This window comes from Danio aesculapii, chromosome 5 (assembly GCF_903798145.1).
Source record: "Danio aesculapii chromosome 5, fDanAes4.1, whole genome shotgun sequence".
NCBI lineage: Eukaryota > Metazoa > Chordata > Actinopteri > Cypriniformes > Danionidae > Danio > Danio aesculapii.
This window is the reverse complement of record NC_079439.1, coordinates 66,549,820-66,562,818: the sequence shown is the minus strand read 5'-3', so window position 1 is coordinate 66,562,818 and position 12,999 is coordinate 66,549,820. Positions and strand designations below refer to the sequence as shown.

The 12,999-nt window shown below is 35.9% G+C and overlaps 1 protein-coding gene across 5 annotated transcripts in view; it reads right to left on the bottom strand.

The window, feature by feature from the left end:
- kcnt1b (potassium sodium-activated channel subfamily T member 1b) overlaps positions 1–12,999 on the bottom strand; it is a 166,607-nt gene that overhangs the window by 57,846 nt on the left and 95,762 nt on the right. For all 5 annotated transcript variants that reach the window (XM_056458735.1, XM_056458737.1, XM_056458738.1 and 2 more), the window contains 4 exons: positions 10,461–10,555; positions 6,957–7,137; positions 5,391–5,555; positions 2,163–2,299 (listed from right to left, as the gene is read on the bottom strand). In XM_056458735.1, coding sequence (XP_056314710.1) covers positions 2,163–2,299; positions 5,391–5,555; positions 6,957–7,137; positions 10,461–10,555 — 578 coding nt within the window. The remainder of the gene's footprint in view (positions 1–2,162; positions 2,300–5,390; positions 5,556–6,956; positions 7,138–10,460; positions 10,556–12,999) is intronic.

The window sequence follows — 12,999 nt, the reverse complement described above, 5'->3', positions numbered from 1 at the left end:
TTACCTATTTAAATCATAGGTTGGATGTATGATCTCAGGTTATAGCAAAATGCTAATTTAGTCTCCACATAGGTTTATGTTTATAGAGTTATTGTGAGGGTGCGTTTGTGTGTGTGACTAAAATAAATGCATCAACGAGTCATTTGGCTGTTCATTTACATGACAATAAAAGTTTTGAAGGCCTGAAAAGGCTGTATTGAAGCAAAAATTAATTATGAGATGCTTATGCTAATGTTAATTTAACACCATTTAACAGCGTTTTGTTTATTCTTTACTTTTCCTTTGTCTTAGTCCATTTATTCATCAGTGGTCACCACAGCGGAATGAACCGCCAAATTATCCAGCATATGTTTTACGCAGTGGATACTCTTCCAGCTGCAACGCAGTAATGGGAAACACTCATACACACTCATTCACACACATACACTATGGACAATTTAGTGGAGAACATGCAAACTCCACACAGAAATCCCAACTGATCCAGCTGGGACTCAAACCAGTGACCTTCTTGCTGTGAGACGACAGTGCTAACGGAGTCAACAATACATTAACCGATCATAAGCTAGATGTATGGTGTCAGGTTATAACAAAATGCTAATTTACAACTGTAATCTCCAGACAGGTTGGTGTTTATAGAGTTTTGTGTGTGTGCGTGTGTGTGTGCGTGTGTTTGTGTGTGTGTATCTAAACGGACTGAACAGCCAAATGCCTTGTGTTGTTTATTTTATTTAAATGACCATAGGTTTTGAAGGCCTGAAAATGCTAGATTGAAGCACAAGCTGATGATGAGATGCTTATGCTAATGCAAATTTAATACCATTTTCATCTAAAAATGCAAACCTTTCTATGCGTTTTGTGCAGTTTGTTTAATAAATGTATTTATTTATTTTGTACAAAGACGATATACATTCACCTATTTCAATAATAGGCTAGATGTATGATGTAAGGTTATAGCACAATGCTAATCTAGTAGCCTCCGCACAGGTTGGTGTTTAGAGAGTTATTGTGTGTTTGTGTTTGTGTGTGTGTACATTCATTTAAAATAAACGTAAAGTTATTTGGCCGTTCATTTACATGACAATGAGTTTAGAAGGCCTGAAAAATAATGAAATGCTTATGCTAAGGCTAATGCTAATTTAACACTATATTCAACTAAAAACTTTGTGTTTAGTTTAGTTTATTGCTTTACTTATTTTTTGTACAAGGACAATACATAACAATACATTAACCTACATTAACAATACATTAATATTAATTTCAATCATAGGCAAGATGCATGGTGTCAGGTTATAGCAAAATGCTAAACTGTAGTCTGCGGACAGGTTGATGTTTATAGAGTTTTGTCTGTGTGTGTGTCTGAATTGATTAAAATAAACAAGTCATTTGGCCTTTCAATTACATGTAAATGAGTTTTTAAGGCCTGAAAATACTAAATTCTTTATTCACACTGACACACATTACATGATAACTTTACAACTCACGTTCACTATCAACTCTTTCACTCTCAGACTGAAGCACAAGCTGATAATGAGATTGTGCTAATTGAATGATCTAAACTACCATTAGCCTGCCATTAGGCCAAACCTAAACATGCTGTGCACTTTATAGTGAAACATAAATCATCCGACACAACTGCTGTTTTAAGTACCTTTCTTTTAAGTTTTACTGTCTCTTGTTTTACAAGTCATCTTCCTTAATATAAAAACAGTTGAATTAAAGTAGTGCACTCCATATCTCCCTCTGTTTTTTTTCTCTCTTAATGTACTGATGAATGTACAAAAGCTCTCACTATCATTGCTAATCTCATCCTGAGGTCAGTTTTCAAATGTTCACAGTAATAGAGATGATATTAATGTCTTATAAAAGGACCTGATGAAATCACTTACAGCTACAGATAAAGTTGCAGATACATTGGACTGCTTTGTCTATCACTCTAATGGTTCTATCACAGACTCAAAGAGGGCCAGAAGTTCATTTAAATCTACAGTAGCTGCAAGTGATATTTTTATTCAAAGAAAATTTAAGGTATGTACATCCCAAATCACATACTTAAGCACTATTCTACACCATTTTGCAGTAGTGCACTCACACTGAACATTCTACAAGTCCACATGAATAACACATCCACATGTCCATATTGAAGGCACAAATAAACAGCGTACTTGGCCCTCATGAGGTCTTGGTCCTTCAGTGCAGAGCCTTGGAGGTAGATGACTCGCTGAGACCACAGCGGGATCTGCAGTATTCGCCGCACCTGGATGTCCATCTCCGTGGGACAGAGGATCACCACATAGTAATCCTACATGACAATCGAGACACCTTCATCAGCCGGATCACAATGATTTGTAAGTATTTAAGCAAGAGTACAATGAATGTGCATGTGCTAGTAATGGTACGCACTTGATTTCTAAATAAAAGTGTGTAGCAAATGAATGAAGACCAAAAAAGTGTGGAATATAAACTAAAATGACAAACTCATTACCATTTCCTCATGCTCAAGTGGTTCTTAACTTTTATGTACGTAATTTTTTAAAGTTTCCTCTGCTTAAATTTGTAAAAACATTCAAAGTTAACTTGATCGATTTGTGTTGGGCCAACATGAAGTAATTGTGTTGAACCTTATATTTTTTACAGTGTATTTATTTCGAAAGGTTATTGCACACTGACTCCAAAATTTTATCTGCAAATTTTTGCATGTTAAAAAATAAATTCAACCTCACGTTGCGTTGATCGTATTGACACACTACATCTAACATTTTGTCCGTCATAAAACAATTTAAGACAGGTTCAATTTTTTCTGCTTTTCGCATCCGAAAAAGCACTTTGAGAGGTGTTTTAACAGTTCAGAGCCACTGTACAAGCGAAAAGCTGAATGCAGAATTGCATTATTTGAGCTACAGATAATGTTATCACAAACACAGTGCATAAAATAAAGACATAATATGGCGGACAGTAGAGAACCTCTATATGCTGCATTTAGTGACTGGCACACCTCTCCCCTGCTGCTGTTTGCTCTGTGTGTGTCTGTGTGTCCATACTGCCTATAGACATTATAATAGAAAGCATGGTCCGCTTTCGGTCCGTTGCTTCACCACGTCAACGCGGCAGCCATCTATTATAATGCCTATAGGTACTGCCAGTCTCTGTTCAGGATTTGTTTACATACGTGAATGTGTGAAGTATCACAAGTAATGAATTAAAATTCCACTGATTTTCTGGAACAAACTTAGCATTTCGGCATTTGATAATGAGCTGAACTCTCCTTCCTCTTTATGCAGTAACACAATATGTAGCCTATTCCTTCTTCTTTTTCTGCTTTGGAGAAGAGAGGAGAACAAAGTATCACTACTTGTACTGTCTCTGAAATGTTTTGCATTTTTTCGTAATTAATTAATTGATATGCATCGGATTCAGTGTGCAAGTTTGTTTATGTGATGAATTTTAGCTTATGAATATGAAAAAAACGCATATGAAATTTTCGGACATCAGTATGCAAAGACCTACTTACAAACTACTTACTTAAACTGAGCTGAAACAACACAATTCTTGAGTTTTTTGGGGCGGACAAGTTTATTATTTTATGTTGAATCCACCTAGTGAAGTTTATTTATAAGCTAATTTCGAGAGGATCACATGCTTATGATTGTTTTTAACAGGTCCCGATCAGCTCGAGATTGATTATCCAATCAGATGATTGCTAACTTACTATAAATAACCAGAGTTTTCTTATCTCAATATCTTCATCTTGAAGAATCCCCCCTACCCACCCCTACTCCCTCTCCTTTTCAGATGAGTGACACGGCGGCCCAGTGTCTTCGGTTAAAGTCTCTTCTAACCAGTTGATGTTTCTGTGTGGAGTTTGCTCGTTCTACCCGTGCTAGCGTGGGTTTTCACCGGGTTTTCTGGTTTCCTCCCACAATCCAAAAACACGCAATCTAAGTAAATTGAACATACCAAATTTGATACCATATAGACAAGCTCTTAGCGAGTACGCCTGGGGGAGTTCATGGAGATCTACATGAGCTCAAACTCCCCTCTAACCCTGTAAATGGGAGGGAGCCCAAGGCTCGAGGATCTCATAAGCTCAGGGCTTTCTCCTTCTGGGGACAGCATGCCAAACAAGCTTTATTATCAATCATCAGCTAAGTGTAAAATGTGAAAAAATTAATCAGTTAACTTAATTTCTTCATGTTGTCTCAACACAAAAAATGTATTGTGTGGAACCCAGCATTTTTTACAGTGTATGTTAAACAAAACAAGAAATGCTGAAGAATGTTAGAAAAAATCCAGTCGGAACCAAAATACTATGGAAGTCAATGGCTGTGTTTTTTCAAACTTTCTTTATGTTTTGTGTTCAACAGAAGAAAAAAAAACTCAAACAAGTTTGGAATATTTTTGGGTGAACTACCCCTTTAAACTCTTTAAAGAAGAATAGTTGTCAATGTTTTAGAAAAGTAAATGATTCTAATAAAATAATTTCTCCATATAATTAGTTGTGACTTTATTCATTTCATTTAAATTATTTTTCACAACTATATCATTATCATTAGTCATCTCTCTTGGAATGAATTCTAACACATGCAGGATTGCGTACAGTACTTGTAGATAATATACAGCGGCAGAAATTAGTATTGAACACGTCACCATTTTTCAAAAATCCTATTTCTAAAGGTGCTGTTGACTTGAAATTTTCACCGGATGTTGGTCACAACCAACAAAATCCATATATGCAAAGAAAACAAATCTAATTACTTTACGAATGAAGTTATGTGTAATAAAATGAAATGAAGCAGGGAAAAAGTATTGAACACATGAAGAAAGGGAGTTATGGAAAAAGGAAGTGAAAGCCCAGACAGCAGCTCAAATCTCTCTGCAGTTCTTCATCAACCGTCTACCCTTCGTCATTGTAAATGAATATTAGCTGCTTCAGTTCAACATCTACATTAGCAGGATGATAAAGATGAAACTAGGGTGGACATTTCAGCAAGACAATGATCCAAAACACAGACAAGGAAACTCTCAAATGCAGAGAAAGAAAATCAAGCTGTGGAATGGTCCAGCCAATCACCTGACTTAAATCTGATAAAAAATACTAAATTAAGATCAGATTTGATAGATAAGACCCATAGAACCATTAAGATTTTTACACTCTGTTGAAGTCTGTGAAAAAAAAAAATCACAACTGATCAATGTATTCTCTATATGAGAGGCATCTTTAAGCTGCCATTACCAAAAAACCCTTTTATATAAAGTATTAAACACATTTAAGTAGTTCACTACTTTCTCCTTGAGTCATTCCACTAAATTCCATGTCAACAGCTCCTTGAGAAATATTTCTCCCAGAAAAAAACATGACGTGTTCAATACTTATTTCCCCCACTTTCCCCCACCTGTAGTCTCGGGTGGGCATAGAACTCATTGAGGAAATCCATGAGCAGGTCTATTTTGAGTGAGGTGACGCAGAGCACCACATGTTTCTCTGTCTGAGCGCGGTGTCTGCTGTAGTTTCCACCTGATTTCTGCCTCTCCATCCACAGATACGCCAACTCCTCAAACTGGTGTGAAAAAGACAGAAAGTTCGTGAATTATTAGCAATTCCACTCGTTTATGCAACACAGGCTCATTGGAAATACACGTTTCAGCCTATATTTTTGTGAAAGTACAAAAACGACGTACTTCAACATACATTTAAATGTAGTTTCTAGGTCAAATGAACGCTAGGGGGCAGTATGACACCAACAAATATTGTTTCTTTTCACACTAATGATATTTAGAGGGATGTAATATTAATGAATAAAGGATTTTTTTGTCATGCAGTTCTTGGCACAACATCAAATAAATACTAAATCGTTTTGTACGATGTTGTACTTGTGATGCAGAGTGCATGGCTTCAAATCCAGCGAAACATGGTTCCACAAAACAGATAAAAGCAATATAAAATCAAGGTAAAACTATGTAGTCGAGTGACAACGTATTTTATGTTTCGCAAAAATGCAGGCTGAGCTATATATTTCCAATGAGCTTGGGCTGCATTTGAGCATTAATCACAAAAACAATAAAAAAACTGCTTTATTACCTATTATTTATAGTTGGGAATTACAAGGTTTCTGCTAAATTCATTCTTCCATGGCAGGGCGCCACACCAAAATTCATCCTGCCACGGCTATATTACAGCTTCTTATTCAAAACATTACGTTTTATTTTTAAATAGTGGGTTATAATCGCACCAAAACGTATTAAAAGATAAGTGAATTATAACAACGCAACTTTTCTGTAATCATAGAAGTGCTGTGCGTTATTTGTTTAACCTTTTAAAGTGACATGCTGACTGACTGACTGACTGACAGGTGCGTGATGAGTGAGGCTAGCAAACACGATGTAGCTTTCAGTTAAGATGAACACAGTTTCCATAATTATACTTTATAGATAAAGGTCTGTGGTTCTGCATACAATGACTTTATCTTTATCTTCGCAAATGTTTTATGTGATTTTCCACTTTTGCACATAAGTCTAATTAACATCATTGAATGGAAACACACAGTTGAAGTCAGAATTATTCGCCCTCCTGTTCATTTTTTTTTCATTTTCAAATATTTCTCAAATGATGTTTAACAGAGCAAGGACATTTTCACAGTATTTCCTATAATATTTTTTTCTTCTGGAGAAAGTCTTATTTGTTTTATTTCAGCGAGAATAAAAGCAGTTTTTAATAAAAAAATTATAATTTAAGGTCAATATTATTAGCCCAATTAAGCAACATTTTTTCGACTGTTTACAGAACAAACAAAGTTATTAAAACTATTATGTTTAGAAATGTGTTGACATTTTTTTTTACAGAAATTGAAAGGAAAAAAATATACAGGGGATAGTTATTAATAATTCAGGAGGGCTAATAATTCTGATTTCAACAGTATCTATTGAATGCATTTTGTGTCAAAGCAATGTTTATCCTTCACCTGTAATGGCAGCACCACCAGCGCCACACAGATCATGATGACCACCAGCAGCTGAGAGGGCCAGATTCTGGGCGTCACGTCTCCATATCCAACAGTGGAGAAGGTGACAATGCAGAAATATAAAGCGTCGAAGAGTGTCAGATTCTTCCCTGCTCTCTCCAGGTGCTGAATCCCACAAGCTCTATAATGAGCAAGACAAAAGAAATGCAGGTTCTTTTGAAAATATAGATCATACAGTACAGTGCAAAATCATATATATATATATATATATATATATATATATATATATATATATATATATATAGAAATTATGTATTACTTTTCATTCTCTTTATTAAAATACAACTAGAAAATATAGGTTCTTGTTGGATTTTTTTTGGATCTAATTGTTTAGCACATATGAAAGAAAGAGTTTGAGAATAATGGAAGAATAAATGAAAAATACTGGAGTTTCTGTATTTGCTCTGCATTTCTGTCAGAGCTGTTGTCAATATTGCCTAAATTAATGGGATTGTGAATGCTGAAAAGTACAGACTGGTTTTTAATTCCTACTAGAAAGCACCTAATTTGTAATAGTTTTATTTTTTAGCATGATAATGATCCCAAACACACTGCTATTGCAATGAATTCATAATTTTGAGAAAAACATCTAATTATACAAATACAGTCATGAAATGGCCTCCCCATAGTCCAGACCTGAATATTATAGACAGTATGTATAGGCAATATTATTGTAGGCAGTATGAGATTCGCCTGGAGAGAAAAAGAAAGCTAGATCATGCTAAATCCAAGCAAGAACTCTTAGAAATGCTGAAAGATGCTTGATATTAAATTGCCCATAATTTCAGTTCAAGCTGTTGCTTGGTGCTAAAGAGGTCACGTTAAACACAAAAGTTTTTTGCTTTTTTTACTCCAAAAGTAATTGTGTTCTGAATATTGTGGTCATATTTTCCATATCTGTTGTTTGTATATAAGGTATAGTGTAATGACCATGCACTTGCCCCATACATTTTAGATAAATAGATTTGTGCAAAAGTCTTGGCCTCCCAACGCTGGTGGTGGCCTAAGACTATTGCACAGTACTGTATATATAAAAAATCTGCATCATTGCATTTTTACAGCTTCATTGGAAAGAGATTTGAAGGCTCTTTCAATGAATAGGGTTCAGTAGAGCTGCTCAGTCATGGTGTCGATTTGAAGGTTTGCCCAGAAGGCCATTTCACCACAGGATCCCTCAGGAATATTGAATGGGTTTTTAAAAAATGCTTTCGGTTTGACTAAAATGAGGTTTGTAGTTCAAGACTTTCCCCATTTTGTTCTAGTTGAATTTTAAAACCTCAATGTGTGTTATATTATGGAAATTTATACTGCACACTCTCATAAATAACGCTACACAAGCTGTCACTGGGGCGGTACCTGTTCAAAAGGACCCTTTAGGTACAAATGTGTATCTTTTGAAATGATACGCCCCGGTGACAGCTTGGGTACCATTATTTCTGAGAATGTGATATAAATAGGAAATGCAGCAGTAGTCTGATTTGTCATGAAATTCTGTTTTAGCTGTTGGAGACTTTATTCATATGTACATCTCTATATATTGGCAATAGGGTATCAGTTTACTTTTTATATCCCTTTTAATGGTATATACTTTACTGTCAATGCAAATATATGCTAATGTAGAATAGATTAGACCATATAGTCTAATATTTAACTATTGCTGAAAATAATAACAGGTTAAGCACCTTCTGCTACCTTGAAATATTTCAACTGTTTCATTTTATTAATTATGCATCCAAGTATAGTGCGAAAGCTGGGTTCTGGAGGTTAACATTTGTTTATCTCTATGAACTAGGTTTGTCACGATACTGGAATTCGGTACCAATCGATACTGAAATTTTTAAAACGTCAATTCATGATTGGCTGTAAAAGTCATCAGTTCACCAAACTCACCACAGTTTACTGAGTGTAACCACAGATACAGGGACACTGGAGCGTTTTAAAGCCATGATTCATCAGTGGATCGCTATTACGTCAGCTTATAGACAAACTAGCTGATCGATGTGACTTTGAAATGCTTCAGTGTCCCTGTATCTGTGGTTGCACTCAGTAAACAGCAGTGAGTTAGGTGAACTGATGGCCTTCACGGCAAATCACAGTCATTTATGTTGAGCACATGAACACAATGGCAAATCAGTGTTGTTTAAGAACGCGATCAACAGTGCTCAAATGTTTGCAGGAAATGGATGTTTTTCAAATTTTAGCGTCGCTTGGTACCGAATTCCAGTATTGTGACAACCCTACTATGGACTTTTTTCCTTTTTTTGTGATCATTTTGGCTGTGTTAATGTAAACTGAATACATTTTGGAAAGTTAAACTTTTAATATTTCTCACTCATTTTCCTTCATAAATCAGCTGTAAATTAGGTACGAAACCTTTTTACTATGACAGATATATAACCCCTGAAACCTTTAAATTTGCAATATTTCAGTAGAAGTTAAAAGTCTTCTACTCCTTTGGCAAGGCTTATACTAACATTAAACATTAATAGTTTTTTTATGATGGTAACACAAGGCAAATGTTCACTTCTCGACCTTCACAGAGAAGCACTAATTCACTTTCCAGAACCTTCTCATTCACTGTTCATTGCTGTTGGAATGTCTGTTATGCTTTTATTGGTCATCAATTTGTAAGTCAATATCGTTAAAAGCTTCTGTTTAATGATTAAATATATTCTTGTAATTTCTAAACACTGTGGCGTTGACAGCAAAAGACACAAGTTGTAAATGCACAAGTAAAAAGAAGCTGTTCAGCATGCTTACATGCAAAAACAATGTAAAGTAACACAGCTGAAGGGAAATTCATGTCTACATTTTGGCTAAGGAAGATGCTAAATATTTCTTAGCCAAAATGTACACATTATTTTTTTAGAGATTCACAAATCAATGTAATGTATAAGGTTGCTTCTCAAAAAAATGAAACAAACAAACGAAAAACACACCATACTATTAATATTAAAAACAATGCTTAATAATTATTAAATATTTACACTAGGATTCTAGACTTCACTTACATTGTATAATACAGTAAGTCATTAAGTTGTAGACTTTCAAATAGGTTTACTCCTAACTCTACTTTGCAATAAGGTTGATCTGCAAGCTAGGTGGTTTAGTTTGTGGCTTACAACTCTCAAGGGTATTTTAAAACTTCTAATAAATTTTTTTTTAATGAATGTACAAATACCTCCAGTACCCAAACTAATGAGACAAATCAAGGTAACTTGTGCTCTATCAAATACTAGACTTTGTTTTGACATAACAAAATAAAAACAGGAAAACAGCAGAAATTAAAACAGAAACAGCATTATTTTGTTGTGAGATTTAAAAAAAGTACATTAATTCTCAGTAGCTTTGGTTAATCTTGTGTCTGTTTCAGCTGTGCTGCATTAGACACAGGCATTTAAAAGACTGAAAGCCCATCAGGGTTATGAGAGATCAGAGCTTTACCCGGTGAAGACCAGACAGAGCAGTGTACAGATCAGGATGAGGACCTGGTTGAACATGGCAGAGTGTGTGCGCTGAATGGCACGATGGAGATCATTCTAGAACGAAACAGAGATGAGTGAGAGAGATCTCGCCTTGCTGAAAATAAGTATAAGAATAACACAGATAATGCAGATAATTTGAAACCCTATTCTGAAAGAAAAGCTGTCGTTTAAGTGCCCACTTTTCTTTGATAACCATCATTATCTTTATCTTATTGCACAGTGAAGACTAGGGCGACTTGTATAACTAATTTATCAATTCAACGGAACTATATAGAGTAAAACACACAAGTAATACTGCTTAAGAAGTGTAATTCTCACATATATATGACATATACAGATATGGCTACTGAGAACACGCGAGTGTTTTAAAGAGAAATCGCACATCTCCGCAATAAAGAATCCGCAACATGGTCTAACACATGAAACACATGCAGCCAGCAGGGGGAAATTATGTAACATGGTGAGCATACTGAACTGATACGGTATGCTGAGCACGTGAGCTACCTGTAAGCGGTGTAAAAATGGCATTTTTTTAGGCAGCTGTGTGTGCTATCTTACACTACATAGTTTAACTGTTTAAAATGCCGATTTTGGAGTGTCTATTTAGGCTAAGTGCAGATAGCGCACATCTTTGGAATAAGCTAGTCGAGTACTGTAGACATACTGTATATGCATGTTCACTACAGTGCTTTGACAAAGGGTTGAGGCATAAAATAGCTTCCTTACTCAGTTTTGTAATAGTCATCTCTCTAGGATATTATCTTTTAAGCAAGTTTCTAAGTAAAATTTAAGAAATAATAAAGAAAAAAGACTTAAGATATGGAAAAAGCTTCCAAAAATAGTTTTTTTTCAAAATAGGTCTAGAGAGACCAATAAAGAATCTTTCAGTGAGGAGTTACATAACAGCTAAACATAACAGTTTTTGGTAATACATCAGCTTAAGGACCAATTCTCACAATTAGAGGGATCACTAATAAATGAAAATTCAGCCATCATTTGCTCTTCAGGGGATTCCAACCTGTTTGCACTTTTTTCTTCTGTTGAACATAAAAGAAGATATTCTGAAGAATGTTCGAAAATGGTAACCATTGACTTCCATAGTATTTTAATGTTTTACTATGGGAGATAGTAGAACTCTACATTTGGACAAAGATGGACACACTTATGAATTCGATAGTTCGCTTTACTGAATTTTTAGTCCTGCTCCCGCCAGGTTTTATTCCGCACCTGACCGCTCCCGCTGTATATTCAGCCTTTGTTTACCCGCTGACCGACCCACCCCGTTTTCTACCCAACCAGACCGTTCAGCTAAATTTAGATCTGAATCTGGTTTCCAAAATCTCACGTTAAAATTGGGTACTACCAAAAGAGAGAGATAACAGATAAAAGTGTAAGGATTGTGCAAGGATTGTAGTTGTGCAAGGATTGTAGGCTAAATGTCAGTTTTGTTTGCCCCTTTGTGATGAGACGTGTGCTGCGTGATGTGCGGTGAGATTTGTGGTTGGTGAGGCTCTGACTTTTTCAAAGTCAGACTTACAAACATAAGCTATCCCAAATTTACCCAAATTCAACCCATAAGCAGCAAAATGAGTAAGAAACAGACATCTTTGGAAAGTTTCTTTACTAATAGGGAAAGGTCCAGTGAAGGGCCCGTGAACTGCCTAGGAATGTATCAGCAACCCATTTGTCAACAAATCAGGTGAATCCACCATGTTTGTGCAAGAAGATCAACTACTGGAGATTGCAAATGGCGGCGGCCTTCTAGGGGCCGTTAGCATATCGTTTCTTTTCTGCAGTTCACACAAGTTCGTTATTTCCAATAAGTGGCGTGACGCAGACCCACGCAGTTGAATGAATGCCAGGAGCGCACCACGAGTCACATGACAAGAACTGACCGATCAGCTTCAGCTTGTATGGAATATACACATTTCAGTAGACTAATTATCTCAGACAAACACAGAACACCCAAACACTGCAGTGCTTTGTTATTTTATCCATAATTAAAACTTGTATTCGAGTGGCAGCAATATTTTGTCAGCTTGTTATCTTCTGAAAAAACGGTTGATGGTCGACTAGAAACCTACAACCCCCCCAACCGGTCCGCAGTAAATTTGTCAAGCGCTGACCGGTCCACGGTGATAGAAAGGTTGGGGACCACTGATCTAAAGAACCTTTTTCCACTATAAGGTTCCATGGAAGATTCTTTAATTAACTACTGATGCTAATAAAGAGATTGTATTTTTAAGAATGCACGTCACATTTTGTAGATTGCTAGCACGTCTCTTCTACTAATATCTTTGCGTTAAGCATTTGTAAAAGGACATTCCCCCCTGCCAGCTTCTTTCTGCACATTTGACCCAACCATCTGGCAGGGAACGGAGCGCTGGCATCCTCTCAGTTTTCACTGATGATGCATTTTCATTTGTCAAATGCATACCGAAGTAAAGCATCCCAACATGGCGACATCCTCAAATAACAACAAAGTCATTCTGCATGAT